The sequence below is a fragment of the Rhinolophus sinicus genome, linkage group LG03, assembly GCF_036562045.2.
Source record: "Rhinolophus sinicus isolate RSC01 linkage group LG03, ASM3656204v1, whole genome shotgun sequence".
Taxonomy (NCBI): Eukaryota; Metazoa; Chordata; class Mammalia; order Chiroptera; family Rhinolophidae; genus Rhinolophus; species Rhinolophus sinicus.
Window position 1 is genome coordinate 130710261 of NC_133753.1, and position 15289 is coordinate 130725549.

General features: G+C 35.0%; 1 protein-coding gene across 3 annotated transcripts; it reads left to right on the plus strand.

The window, feature by feature from the left end:
* The first annotated feature begins 329 nt into the window (after positions 1-329).
* NUDT12 (nudix hydrolase 12) lies at positions 330-14747 on the plus strand. 3 transcript variants are annotated; one of them, XM_019727978.2, is made up of 7 exons: positions 330-422; positions 3069-3280; positions 3826-4415; positions 7228-7395; positions 8537-8650; positions 11098-11297; positions 12270-14747. In XM_019727978.2, exons 2-7 carry the CDS (start codon positions 3075-3077, stop codon positions 12378-12380), a joined length of 1389 nt encoding a protein of 462 aa, XP_019583537.2. In that variant the 5' UTR covers positions 330-422; positions 3069-3074; the 3' UTR covers positions 12381-14747. The 3 variants fall into 3 exon arrangements, with proteins under 3 accessions (XP_019583537.2, XP_019583538.2, XP_074184726.1); XM_019727979.2 differs by having other exon boundaries at positions 392-488; XM_074328625.1 differs by lacking the exon at positions 330-422 and adding an exon at positions 547-881.
* Positions 14748-15289: the final 542 nt, after the last annotated feature.

Genomic DNA, 15289 nt, shown 5'->3' on the forward strand with positions numbered 1-15289 from the left:
GTTAACACCCCAGTTTTATTTAACATGAAAGAATGCTTTGAACACTCCATTGCATTGTCCTATATAAGCTGCGTTCAAAATACTGGAGAACTTAACACCATTTCCACAGACCTAGAGTTTTCCATCGCCAACATTACACTCTACACATCTCGGTCTCACCCGGAAGAAAACCACCATTCACTCACCGCAAGGAAGCCAGTCGTTCTAACCTTTAACTCTTACCCGGAACGTTCCCCAACGTCTTCCCCCAAGTACCCCCCCCCTTTTCACCCCCCCTGACCCCCCTTACCCCCCACTCCAGGACCCCCCCAACCCCGGCTCGCTCACAGCCTGTGACCTTCAAACTACATCTCCCAGAAAGCGATGCGAGAACACCAGCTTTCCACCGGAAGTCAGAAAGGTTCCATCCGGCACGCGGAAGAGTGAGTGTGTGGTTTATCCCAGTCCTTCGACCACTTCCCAGTTTCCTCTACTCTGGTCGTCTTTTGGTTAGTAGCAGCATCGGCGACTTGGTCGGCCCTAGTCTGGGGCCGGTGACCAATTCTTAGTGATCTTTTGTCTCCGCGCTGTCCTGCCCGGCCCTGCTTGTCCGTGTGGCGCAGGATCGCGTGGGAGCGGTGGCTGGGCAATTAGGACTCCAGGGAGGGGCGGGGAGCGCAGCCGGTGTTGCTGCTGGTGGCGTTAACAGCTCAGTCTTGGAGGTGGGGAAAAGGAAATGCTTCGGGTGCGGTTTCACAGAAAAGGAAGGAATCTCACAGTAGTAGCAGGAAAATTAGCTGTCTCGAGGCATTTGACCTTTTACAGAGACCGTGCATGGATGGTAAATGCTAGGGTAAATGACCGTCTTGAGTGCCCAAGGAAGTGGAATTCGTTAAAAAACGGTTGGTGACTTTAAGCGACAGAGCCATATTCTAGGTTTTCCCTGTCTCGCTTGAGCCATGTAATTTTGGGCAAATCATGGGCCTTGAGTTACACATCAGTAAAAGTTAATGTTGGTTTGGATAAAATCTAAGACCCTTTAAACCTAAGATTCTTTTAAATAACGTCTTAGAATAGCCCATGCTCTTCTTGGACAGCAAGGGCAGCATTTAGCTAGTTGAATCACCTCATCCTGCCTTCAGATCCTTACTTTCTGGATGACCTGTCAATGAGAAATGAAAAAGTAAATCAAGCAGTGGAGTTGGATTTCAAACTGTGTGTGCTTCTCTGGAGTGAATATGGTTCTGTATCTACATGGCTATTCTGCTGAGAAGGCTAAGGGGGAAAGGGTACATTTTCCACTTGCTCCTGATAATACTGTATGCATGAGCATCGCCCTGGGGCTACAGAGGGGTACAGTATTTTTGGAGGACAGTTTTGCAATCACCTTGGGGTGGCCTCTAGGGAGGTTGAGGAAGTGACCATGACTTCAGAACATGAAACAGTGAAATATTGCTGAACGTAAGCTTAACTAAAGGATCTGTATGATAATACTTGATGGAAAATAAATTCAAGGGAAAGGCAACTTGGAAGGGAGACTACCCATGAGTCAGGGTATAGCAGTACTTCAAAACAAAGTCCTGAAAAGTTGTAGCTTTTGCTGTTCATAATATTTTTAAAGCATTTAGAAGAAATGCTATGAAGAGAATGGTCAGGTTATTCTACAGTATGAATATCAATATGAAGAGAATGGTCAGATAAATTCTAAAGTAAAAAAATGTTTTCTAATATAGAAGTCACTCCTACTATTTAAGTTGTAAACAGATTTTCAGTATTAGGTTTTATCCAAATATTTGCGTCCCTGTATATTTCACCTATTTATAGTTTTTTGTTTGTTTGTTTGTTTTTTACCTATTTATTTATAAGTAGCAGAAAAATACAAATAGGAAAGGTGAACGGACACACAGGTAATCTCTTTCACCCATTTTTTTGCCTAAATTTCTTTATACTACAATTACTATAAAATTGATGGGTCAAATTGTAGTGTCGGAACCCGACACTATAGACAACAGCTGTCAAAAATTATGGATTATAACCTTTGCTTTTTAGCCTAAATATCTTATTGCTTACTATGGTAGAAGCTTAGTTAGAAGCACAAATCTTTTCTTAGTAGCATTTCATAGAAAAAAAATTATACCTTAAAAAAGTACTTTGAGAAGTTCATAGAAAACTGAAATATGAACCATTTCCCCCCCCCCCAAGAAAAAAACGAAAAAACAACTCTTTGTGCCCTACCACTTTCAATTCATGATTAGGCAACATTTACTTAGAGAAATAATTATTTTCCATGTTTCTTACTGAAATAACAGAGTCACAAAGCAGACAAAGAAAGTTAAGGGTTTAAATAGCTGTGATTCAAGGATATACAAAGTGACCAATAGAACAATGTCTAACAATAGATCCAAAATATATGGTTTATATATGATTTATGACAAGGATAATAATGCAGTGCAGTGGGACAAAGATGACAATTTTAAGAACGAGGCCCAGTCTTATGGATTATCCCAGAGATAGAAATGTATCTTGACCTGTACCTTACACCATGAACAAAAATCAGATCCAGATAGATTGCAGAATTAATTGTGCAAGGTAAAGCAATAAATTATTTTCATGTGAAACTTACTTTTTGAATAATTTGTTATAGAAGCATAACTTCTCTGAGACCTGTTTCTGGTATCATAGAATCTAAAAGAATACTACTTGTCATCAGCTAAAAACTTCTGCCTTTAGTTTTATCTGCTTTAACGCCCCTCGTGCTTTTAGTCCATATTAAGACCCTCTAGTCTACTTCAAATACCTCTTTGTTGTTGCCTGACTCCCTCTCCCAAGAATATGGCCTTCTCGTCTGTATTAGCAGACCTCTTTATACATTATTTCATACATCCCCCATGTTGAATTATATTTAAAATTCTCAAGTGATAACAATTTTAAAATGTATGCTATGATGACAGTTGACTATTTACCTTTTGGAGAGTATTTTGTTTTAGAAACCATAACTATTCTACTTATATCAGTACTCAGATAATACTCAATTGTTAATACAAAAAGCAATTGCAAATGAATTTTTTTTCTATTTTCCTTTTTTTAAGGATCAAATGTCTTCTATAAAAAGAAGTCCAAAGCAAGAAATCATTTCGCAATTTCACTGTTCAGCTGCAGAAGGAGATCTTGCCAAGTTAACTGTAATACTCAGTCATTCTCCATCTCTTCTCAATGAAACTTCTGAAAATGGCTGGACTGCTTTAATGTATGCTGCAAGGAATGGACACCCAGATGTTGTCCAATTTCTACTTGAAAAGGGGTAAACATTTTAGGCTATACCACCCAAAGGGGTCTGTGGTTTAATTTCTGGGTTACATTTTTCCTTTAAAATGTTTCTTGTAGCCATATTTGTATTATTGGACTTGTGAATAACTGCCAGTTTTGTTATATAAAAATGTAGCATAATTTCTAACTAAAAGCTTTTAACTTTTTTAATTGAGGAATTTCCATACTTAATAGCAAAGCAAATTTATGAGTTAATCTAATTTTTTCTCCCAAATAGAAAATGTAAATCTACCCGCTATGACTACCAAGACACCCTTGTAAAATTTTAGTATCTCATAGCACATAAAAGCTTTTTTTATTTTATACTCCAGAAATTTTAAATATCCACTATCTCCAAGTTTTCATCTTTTATGATTATTTATTTTAACCTTCCCATTCATAAATTACGTACTAAAAGAAAAAAAAAATCTATGTAATCATTAAATAGAGGGGCTACAAGTATAATGTGCTTCTGGAAATATTGTAGTAATTACTGGAGAAAACATTTATTTCCTATTTTATTTTTTCTTTCATCTGTAGGTGTGACAGATCCATTGTCAACAAATCAAGGCAGACTGCCCTGGATATTGCTAAATTTTGGGGTTATAGGCATGTAGCTAACTTGCTAGCTAATGCTAAAGATGGGAAGAAGCCATGGTTCCTAAACAGTGAAGTGGAAGAAAGTGAAAATTATTTTAGCAGGACACTACTGGACCGGAAAAGTGAAAAAAGAAATAAGTCTGACTGGCTACTAGCTAAAGAAAGCCATCCAGCCACAGTTTATATCCTTTTCTCAGACTTAAATCCCTTGGTTACTCTTGGTGGCAATAAAGAAAGTTCCCAACAGCCAGAAGTCAGACTTTGTCAGCTGACCTACACAGATATAAAAGATTATTTGGCTCAGCGTGAGAAGATCACCTTGATTTTCCTTGGAGTAGAATTTGAAATGAAAAAAGAGTTACTTAATTATGCTGGGGAAGTCCCAAGAGAAGAAGAAGATGGGTTGGTTGCCTGGTTTGCTTTAGGTATAGATCCTATTGCTGCCGAAGAATTTAAGCAAAGACATGAAAATTGTTATTTTCTTCATCCTCCAATGCCAGCTCTTCTGCAGTTGAAAGAAAAAGAAGCTGGTAAGGAGTGAACACAATACAAAGAGTTTACGTGTATTGGTAATAATTTGGTTTTTGGAACTGAATTGGAGGTTCATTGCTTTTTCCAGTAAGCAATGAAATTAGGCTATCTTCATTAGAAACTTAGTAAGGTTCTCACCCTAGGGGACTGCTGTAGTGGGCAGTTACTGCAGTTTTAACAGTTAAGGTATGTTTCCCCAGAATTAACCCTAATGTATGCTGGTTTCATTCGATTCTTCAGTGAATAATTATGGAGCACTTGCTATACACTGAGCCTGATGGCAAAGACTTTGACTGTTCTTTCTGTTGCTAGGTATGCCAGTTCATACGGGGCCTTTTATACATGGTAATAAATTAGGAGTTTTATTCTAAGTTCCATTTAAATGTTATAACATGACATATGTTTAAGAAAAAAACAAAACCCTCTCTCGCTGCTTTGAAGATCATGAATTGTAGGTAATTAAGTGTGGAAGTAGGAGTCTTTTTGAGAGAGATCACAGCATCCCAGGTAAGAGATTGCAGTGGCTTGGACTAGTGGGGTAGAGAAAAAGCGAGTCTGAGATATTCTGGAGGTAGAACTGATAGGGCTTGATCAGTTAAGACTTATAAGTGAGAGAGAGGGGATATGGCCTGAATTAAGGTGGTGATAGTAGAGAGGGAAATAAAGGAGGTACGTTCAAAATATATTTTTGAGAGAAAATTGATAGTTCTTGCTGATGGAATGGGCATGGAGTATATGATAGTGAAGAACAAGAATGACTGCTAGATTTGAGACTTCAGTAATTTGCTAGATAGTGATACTTTTTCTTGATAAAATGATACAGGGTGATGAGTACAGCAAGGGAAGCAGGACAAACTGAAGTAAGTAGATCAAGATTTTAGTTTGGGGCATGCTGAGTTTTAGAGGATAGTATAATGTGGAGAGAGGAGAGGAGAGGTCTGAACTGGAGATATCCATATGGGAGTCATCAGCACAAAAATGGTATTTAATCCCAGGAAAATGCGAAGGTTACTTAGAGAGTCCAGCAGGCAAGAAAGAGCCTGGGAATCATACCTGAATCCCTCTAAATTTAGAGGTCAGTTAGAAGTGGAGGAACCAGCAAAGGTTATGTTGACAGTGTGGCCATAAAGTAGGTGGAAAACAGGAGACATGGAAACCATGAGAGCAGAGTATTTCTTGGAGGTACTGATCAACTACGTTGAATGCTATTGAGAATTTGAGTAAGACGAAGACAAAGATTTTTTTCAAAGGATCTTTGGTTTTTGGTAATATGAAACTGTTGGTGATTGGCAAGAAGAGTATCAGTGAAGTGGAAGGAACAGAGGCTAGCTTATGGTGGGCTGAGAAGTTAATGGGAGGTGAGGAAGCATTCACTTGTCAGTGTGCACCTTCCCTTAGCTGATATGCTAGGCCCTTCCGGAGACTCCTTGGACGCCTCCTGCCAAAGTCTCGATGGAGTATTGTGTTTTATTCTCCACATTTGTGCAGAAAACAGTGCACTTTTTAAAGAAAATAAAATATCTTTTCTTTGGAGCTGTATATATAATATTAAGATCAAAAAGAGCTCTCTTTTTTTTTAACCAGCAGGAATACTGAGGCCCTTTTACTCACTTGCTGTGCAACCTTACACAGTTACTTAACCTCTCTATGATTGGTTTCCTCCTCCAGAAAATGAGAATAATAATGGTACCTACATCAGAGTATTACTCTAAACATTAAATAAGGTTTTATATATGTGTGTGTGTATATATATACACACATATATATACATATGTATATATAAAGATTTTTGCATAGTGTGTGTCACATAGTAAGTACTCAAGAACTGTCAGCTTTTCTTATTTTAATGATATTGAAATAATGTAGATACCTTAGTGTAAGGTACATATTATAAGGTGACATAGCAGGCAAATATTTAATGTTGCCTGTGATTCATTGAATTTCAGTTTTACGTTTGTTTTATGGTTTATTTCATTTTTTCCAGTTTAAAACACTGTTATTGTTATTTATGATTATTTTGTTTATTTCAAAAAAATCCTAGGACCAAACAATGTATTATAAGGAGAACAAGTTTGTCAGGCATTTCAAATGTAGCATTTCTAGTCTTACTGCCTCAATTGTAATACTTCTGGGTCAAGCCATATTCTTTTTTGAAGTACCAGGGTAAAGACTATAGCCAACGTGTATATAGTCTGATTTATTCTACTAGGCTTTTTTTTTTTTTTTTTAATGAAGAAATTTAACCACAAATGTTATAAGTCCAGTATTTTTCTGTTCAGTTTCCAGTAGTAAACAGGTCATGTTCCACGGTGATATGGACCAGCAATGGCTTAGTCACCAAGGAAAGTAGACATGGGTTCCTGCAGTTTCCTAATAACATTGCCTTTTATAGTTAAAGTCTAAGTGAGAAACTGGCTTTGCAGTATATTTTTATAAAAGTCACCATTGTAAGGTCACTTTGTGAAGTCACTATATACTAGAATCTTGTATATCCAAAATGTTCAAAATCACCTATAGTAAAAGCCTGAGCTAATACAGTGTACAAGAAGGGTGTTAGTACATCTACCTTATATGAGAGTTATATTTTATTAGTTCAAATTAAAGTTAAATCTACTTTTGTCATCTGTAGAATTAAATCTTGTACTGTAAAAGAAATGTACACATCATAAAAATAGGAATACTAAATCCTTGATCGTATAGCTATTCAGAAAATACAATCTATGTCTTTGTTATGAGTTAAGAACATTTTACTTACGTATTAATTTGTTTGCAGTTTGTCACAGAATTAAAGTTTTTGTGCCTCTCTTAAAGGTGTTGTAGCTCAGGCAAGATCAGTCCTGGCCTGGCACAGTCGGTATAAGTTCTGCCCAACCTGTGGAAGTGCAACTAAAATTGAAGAAGGCGGCTATAAAAGAGTCTGCTTAAGAGAACACTGCCCTAGCCTCCATGGCGTTCACAATACGTCCTATCCGAGAGTTGGTAAGCCTTTTCTTTGACAATAAAACCTCAGCCATCTGGAATCTTATGGAAAAGGACATTCTGGAAAGACAAGATTTTGACTTGCTAAGGGGTTTACCTTTTTAGTAAAAGCATGTTTAAGTTAACCGTTAAGACTATAAGTATTAAATTATTACATACTTTCATGACTTTTAAGTAAAGGACATTGTACATAATTAGCCATTTCTTAACTCTGGGTTAACTGATACAAATTTGATGTGTTGAGATACATGATTTCAAAAGCCCTCCAATCTGGGTCCACTTAGTGCAGAGACAAAACAGCCCCAATGATTCAGGGCCAGTTTGAGGCATCCCCAGAGCAGTACAGCCTGCAGCTAGCTTCTCATTGCTGCTGGTACCTGCCTGTACCTTCTCTCTCCTAATTGCTGCTTTGAGTCTGCTGTGGATTTGGAAATCTGATAACCCTTTACAACTGTGGGGAAAAAAGAATAGACTCAGTAGCACCTGAGGAGGAGCTTTCCTGAGACTACAGTGCACGGCTTAGTGACATCTGTTTTTGTTGCTCAGGAGCCTTTTACATTTGATTCCTGGTGCTCAGTCATGATCTAGTGAGGAGAATTCACTAGATTAGTGACTTCTGGAGAGATTATTTTATATATAAATATAAATGTAAATATGAGTGTGTGTATATATATATATATTCATACACACATATGCTTATATGTATATGTACATATACATGTATATGTTTTTTTTAATGGACTTAATCATAGAGAGCCACATAGAGCTTTTAAAAACATTTTGTTGAGAATTAGGATGGAAGGAGAGGGACACTAACTATATTTGTTATGGTAAAATTTGAATTTTCTCCATGCCATGTGTTACCTATTCAAACTTTTTTCTCATTAAAAAATAGGAATATGCCTAGCATACCATAAGTACATAAATGTTGCTACTAAGATGAGAAGGAAGACATAAAGATCTTCTTTTAGCTTACTAACAGCATTCTATGCAACTTCTCTGAAATACTCTCGCATTAGACAGAAAGAAACAATCTCTTATAACAGATACGAATCTTTTTATTATCCTACTGGACAGTGACTTTACACAATAAGTCTAAATTACTTTTTTCTGTCACTCATACATCTGATTTTTTTAACAGATCCAGTAGTAATCATGCAAGTTATTCATCCAGATGGGACCAAATGTCTTTTAGGCAGGCAGAAAAGATTTCCCCCGGGCATGTTTACTTGCCTTGCTGGATTTATTGAACCTGGTAAGCCTTTTCTTAATTTTTGTAATAATTTTTATTTAACTTATAATTTCCAAATAAAAAATTTTGACAGCAGTTGAGAAATAATCTTTGATAAATTATCACGTTATAAAACAGAGATATTTTAAAATATTTTCTGTGTATTTTAAATGATAGTTTTTGTCTTTACTAGTGAAATAATCTTAATTTGTTTTAAAAATTCAGTATTTGTTCCGTTATATATCTTTCATATATTGCAGTTACCCAAGGTATCTGCGTGATTTGTACCTCACTTCCTTCACTACCAGACTCAGCGGTCTCCTTTTCAAAGAGGCCTTCCCTGATAGCCCCAAATATATTAGTTAGCCCCGTCCTCTGCATTCACAGTCCCTGCCATCCTTCCTGACTTTCCCCTACAGCATTCCTCACCACCTAACATGGTATGGATGTGTATCTATCTATCTATCTGCTCGTACCAGAAAGTAAGTTCCATAAAGGCAGGGACTTTGTTTTATTCATTAATGTAGTATATCAAAATTTTACTTTAGAGCAGTGCCTCTATGTAATAGGAGTTCAATAAATATTTGTAGAATAACTCTACCGTGTTTCCCCGAAAATAAGACCCAGCCGGACCATCAGTAATAATGCGTCTTTTGGAGCAAAAATTAATATAAGACCCGGTATTATATTATACCTGGTCTTATATTATTTAATATTATATTTTATTATATAAGACCCGGTCTTACATTAAAATAAGACCGGGTCTTATATTAATTTTTGCTCCAAAAGACACATTAGAGCTGATGGTGCAGCTGGGTCTTATTTTCGGGGAAACACAGTAGCACATGTTTAATCTCCGCTTCCAATATTAATCTGCATTGATAGATAATGCTAGTAGTAAACATGTATGCTCTGTTCTGAAGGCTTTCCATAATTAAATCATATGACCCTCATACAGCTTTATAAAGTAGATACTATTACAGCAGTTTTACAGGGATGCTGAGGCACAGGAGCTGAATAATTTGCTCAAAATCAAGCAGCTGGTAAGTGATGGGACACGGATTCCAACCTGGGCGGTTTGGCTCTGAGTCTGTGCTCCTGATCACTGTGCTGCTTCCAGTAGCTCTAGGTTTTTGTTTTTTTAACTACTATGTAACATTCCATCCATTTATGACTATTCTTCAATTCATGTGTTGATTCTGCTGTTAGACATTTACATAGCTTATTTCAAAGCTCTTGCTATTACAAATAACGCTGCAATGCATATGTTTATACTACTCATTGTACATATCTGCAAGAGTTCTCTAGAGTAGAATTGCTAGCTCATAGGATATGAGCATCTTAACCTTTTGTAAATGTTGCCCACTTGCTCTTTCAAGTGTCCCTGCCCATTTACACTTCTTTTAGCTATAAATGAAATCCACATCTTCACCAAGTAAGAATTTTCAGACTTTAATTTGCCATTCTAATGGGTATGAAATAGTATGTCGTTGTAGATTTCATTTTCATTTCCCTGCTGATGGAGCATCTTTTTCAAGTGTGTATGAGGCTTCCAATTTTCTTTATCTCTGAATTTTACATGTTTATGTTCTTTGCTTATTTTTGTTTTGGTTGTTTATCCTTTTTTCTTACTGATTTTAGGATTGTTTTTAATACGTATCATGCTAATCTTTAGTTATCATCTTGCAAATCTTATGCTAGTCTATGACTTATCTTTTCACTATATTTTTTGATGAACGTAAGTTGTTAATTTTAATATAGAAAATATCTCAATGTTTGAAATAGCAAGCTATATTTAAATAGCAAAATATTTCTCAACTTCCAGATAAACTTAACTTAGAAACTAGTTCCTCTATTGTAATTCTCAATCCCAACAAATCAAAACATAAACTACATTTATAGGCATCACTTTATTTTATCATAGCTAAGTCAACAGTCATTTGGAGGAACATACTAATTTAGAAAGAAACATTTTCATCTTATGTGGTTTTCAAACTTTTAGTGTTACATGGTTTTTAACTATTTTAAAAAGAGTTATTTGGAGTAACTGACAATATAAGAAAAGAGAGTTTCAAGATTTAGGAAAGACTAGCAATTTATAAAAATCATGTAATGATCATTTATAACTGATTAGTGATAATATATAAATGAAATATTATACAAAGTGTTTGCATAGCATTTAGCCAATAGTAGTAGGTGTTAGATAGTTGTAAATGTTACAATTTTTAAAAAGTAACTAAAAATTTGGACCTTAAGAAATGAAAAGTTTCTTGGTATTTTGATTCTGTATGTGGTCATATACTTTAAGAAATAATGTCTTCTGGAATTCCAATCTAGTTTTAGGCTCTTGCTTTCTGATTCTTTGAATTGGGTTTCTGTCCGAAGTGATTTCCAAATGTTTGAACCATTCGGAGCACAAAATGTCCAGGGCATGTTCATTCACTACTTGTTCCTTTGCCCCATTTGATTAGGGGAGACAATAGAAGATGCTGTTAGGAGAGAAGTAGAAGAGGAGAGTGGAGTCAAAGTTGGCCATGTTCAGTATGTCTCTTGTCAACCATGGCCCATGCCCTCCTCCTTAATGATTGGTTGCTTAGCTGTGGCAGTGTCTACAGAAATTAAAGTTGACAAGAATGAAATAGAGGACGCCCGCTGGTTCACTAGAGAACAGGTAAAGTTCAATTTAATTTCCTTCTCCTATTGATTGTTCTCTGACTGTATTGGTTTAGGCATGCAGCAAGGATACATGTTTTCAACACAGTGAGTGAATGGCTATGGCCCTTTCATCATGCATGGATTACAGTGTAATTGATGTGTCCTATGTTAACACATTCTGTGAGATTTCTTCTAATAATGATGGTTGTGTGCCATTTTCTGATTTCAAATGTGGTTTGTTCCTTCAGATTAATGATACCTTTCAGTTTACTTAAAGTAAATAAACATTTCAGAGACGAGAAACAGTAATGTTATTCTTAGACATTTTATATTTTAGTTCATAACTTTAAAATAGCTATTTCTCAAAAAATATCAGTAAAAATGCTTTGAATTTGTGAAAAGTTCTTGTTCATTTTAAAATATACTTAAGGACAAGGATGACAAAACAGTATAACAAAGATATACCTGCAATAACTTTTTAAAATGTCATCAAGTAATGTAATGAGAGATAAATTACTTGTCTGTGTTATGAATGACCCAGAGTATTTTGTATAGAAAACAAATGGATACAATATAATACTGAAGACCTGAAATCCTTTCTGACTTTGAGCAAAATTAATTGTATTTTATGCTCAACCTCAAAAAGTAGAAACTCAAATTTTTTCAGAATTTTATAAAATGGAACTTGCCCCAAAGGTTGACTTCACTTTGAAAATAAGTGTAGAGCATGCACTTTGCTTTTTCATGAGCTTATTTCCATAAGGGAATATGCCTTTCTGGAATATTATAAACCTGAATCTCTAACTCATTGAAGCAACTAAAGATAGTATACTAACTTTTGTACGTTGAATATGGATGTTGTCACTTTCTACTGTTGTTATTCACTGTATCAGTGATCACATTTTAGTTGAATGGTATAAGTATAGCAATAATATTTTAAGCATGACTGTACTGCATCCCTAATACATTTTGTTATGGTATATTTTAGGTTGTGGATGTTCTGACCAAAGGGAAGCAGCAGGCGTTCTTTGTGCCACCAAGCCGAGCTATTGCACATCAATTAATCAAACACTGGATTGGAATGAACCCCAGTCTCTAAATCAAATAACTAAACTTGAAGTCGTATTGATTTCTAATGCTACTTATTCCTCAAGTGAGATTAGAAATGTTCAGTGTTCTTTAACATGTCACAACACAAAATATCACATAGAGTTTTTTAAATATTTTCAAAGTGTACTTTTCATCTTAACCATAGAATTCATATTTTTATAAATTACAACATTGCCTCAGATTTTGTTAAATCTGAGTCAGCCTTCTTGAAACTTTTTTTTTTTCGGTTGTGTTCCACAATTTTATCTCACAAAACCATATTTCTAATAAGAGATATCATGTTGTAAAGAAGTATGTTCTGAAAATATAAACAAACATAAATTCCAGCCCCTCTTACAAGACCAGACACCAAAAACCAATTAAACATATTTGGAAAGAGTTCTCCTCAAAGGTCAGATATTAAATAAATCCCAGATAGATTTACATTTTTAATAAAAACACTGGCTTTATTTCATATCCTTTATGGAAAATGAGACAAAATAATTTTAATGAATTTGGAGCTTGACTTTTATTCTTTTTGTTACCATAAAGGTTCTTTCAGCTGTCATTAGCTTCTTTTTGCTTATCTTCCCATTGTAATTTATTTTTCTCTCTTAGTTCCATTGTTCTAGCAGTAATGCAGTTATAATGTTGCTACTAGTATGTTTTCATCAGTGTTAAGAATTTTCTATTTTAGCAGCTCTACTAGTTATCAGTATATGACACCCTCATTGAAAGATTGCTTACGTGAGAGTGTACCATTGTGTCTGGGACCTCTTCCTTAAATCTAAAATTAATTAATCCATCTGTTAGTTATACTCAACATCTTAAATCAGGATTCTCTGCTTTTTCACTGAAATTAAACATATTTGAAAGGCAGTCTCCTCAAAGGTCAGATGTTATATAAATCCCAGATAGATTTACATGCAGAGGGTACCAAAAAAAATGTATACACATTTTAAGAAAGGAAAACTATTAAAATTGTAATATTCAATATATACCGATAATGAAAGATGAATACAAGTCATGTTTGACTTCTGCAATTACAAGAGGTGCACAAAGTGGTTACCATCAGTGTCCAGACACTTCTGATTACGGCGCACTACTGCTTGAGCAATGTTGACCAGTGTCCGCTTGTATACATTACTTTGGCAGCCCCAGTATTCATAAAAAAACTGGCTTTATGTCATTTTGTGATAGGGAATGTATCTTCATTAGCAAAAAATTATATAATCATTACTAATAACATTTATTAAACTCAACTATAACATCTTGGTTTTGGCCTTAATTCAACATTCTAAGAAGTCTTCATAAAATAAGTCTATCTTAGAAATGAATCAGTAAGATTCTAGAGAAAGTAAATTGTAGTAGTTCACAATTTTGCCACATAGAACTGTCATATTTTATGAAGCTGTTTTGAAATTGTTTTAAAAGGTAGTGTTTAAATATATAAATTTATTTAATTGGACTCTATACTATATTGTATGTTAGAACTAGAAGAGACCTTAAGGATAACATATGTAGTTCACTGCCCTTCTTTTATAAATAAGGAAAAGGAAATCCTAAAAGGTGAATTTAATCAATTTAATTCACTAAAGGTGAACTAATTAATTAATTGATGAAAGTTACAAAATTACAACTTAAATATTTTAATACAATTAATTGTAATTACATTTAAGTAACTTAAACAGTCTACACTGTATAACCCAATGCGGGATTCTCCCTCTAATAGGATATAGAAACTATTGCTAAAAGTACATGCAAAATAAACTAAAATAATGGATGATAAAACTAAATTCAGTTTACCAAATATTGTTAATTAAATGCTTAGATCCTGAAATTCATTTAACTTAAGATAGTTTTCTTAGATAAAACTTTATTTGACTAATAAACAATGATTTTCTTAGTAATTGATGAGGGCTTATTGATATCAGGACTTTAGACAAAATTAAGACTTACACAGGATATTTAGGTGCATAAAATATGAACCTACATAGGTAGATAGAAAATATGTGCCTTGATTATTACAAAGTATAATGACTTAAGGTTCAGTTTTGCTTCAAATGTACTTTTAATACTTACAGATCCTAAGATTACATCAAAAATTCAGATTTCCATAATGTTAGGTTAGCAAGGTAAAAGACAAAGTATCAACAAAGTGTAGTTATAAATTTATGTTTGATGTTTAATCCAGTACTCAGGGAAAATCAATATCTAAGTAAATTATTGTTAATAATTCTTAAATTGCTAACCTCTGAGAGGTGAATAGCTATATATAAGTAGAAGGAATAGCCAAGAAATGGTAGAGGTTCAAGTGCCTTGAATGTATTCTAATGGAATTGAAGGTAACAATACATTAAAAAATTCATCTATTTTCTGTTTCGTGTGTTTCATGTGTTTTTTTAATATGTTTTGAAAAATGTCTTGTGAAAAAATGGAAAAAGACAAATTTCAGTCATCATCCCCTGTTTAGAATTAATGATGTTTAAACAAAAAGTACAAAAGCCTTTTTAAAAGTTGACATATTTGGAAGATTTAAATTGTTTACTTAAATCTTTTTAAATTTATAGTTTTGGGTCATATGTGTATGTATATACTATGTGTGTATATACACACAGACTTATGTACATATATGTCAATAATTTTTTATCTCCCTCTCTCCCTCTCCCTCTCCCTCTCTCCCTCTCTCCCTCTCTCCCTCTCTCCCTCTCTCCCTCTCTCCCTCTCTCCCTCTCTCCCTCTCTCCCCCTCCCCCTCCCTCTCCCTCTCCCTCTCCCTCTCCCTTCCCCTGTCTCCCTATCTCTCCCTCTCCCTCCCTCCCCTCCCTCCCTCCCTCTCCCTCTCCTCTCCTCTCCCTCTCCCTCTCCCTCTCCCTCTCTCCTCTCCCCTCTCCTCTCTCCCCTCTCTCCTCTCCCCTCC

Excerpts from the sequence above, each read along its gene's own strand:
- NUDT12 (XM_019727978.2), top strand. The coding sequence starts at position 3,075 with ATGTCTTCTATAAAAAGAAGTCCAAAGCAAGAAATCATTTCGCAATTT. Across the intron at positions 4,416-7,227 it reads GTTGAAAGAAAAAGAAGCTG|GTGTTGTAGCTCAGGCAAGA; the intron begins GTAAGGAGTGAA and ends CCTCTCTTAAAG. Across the intron at positions 8,651-11,097 it reads TGCTGGATTTATTGAACCTG|GGGAGACAATAGAAGATGCT; the intron begins GTAAGCCTTTTC and ends CCATTTGATTAG.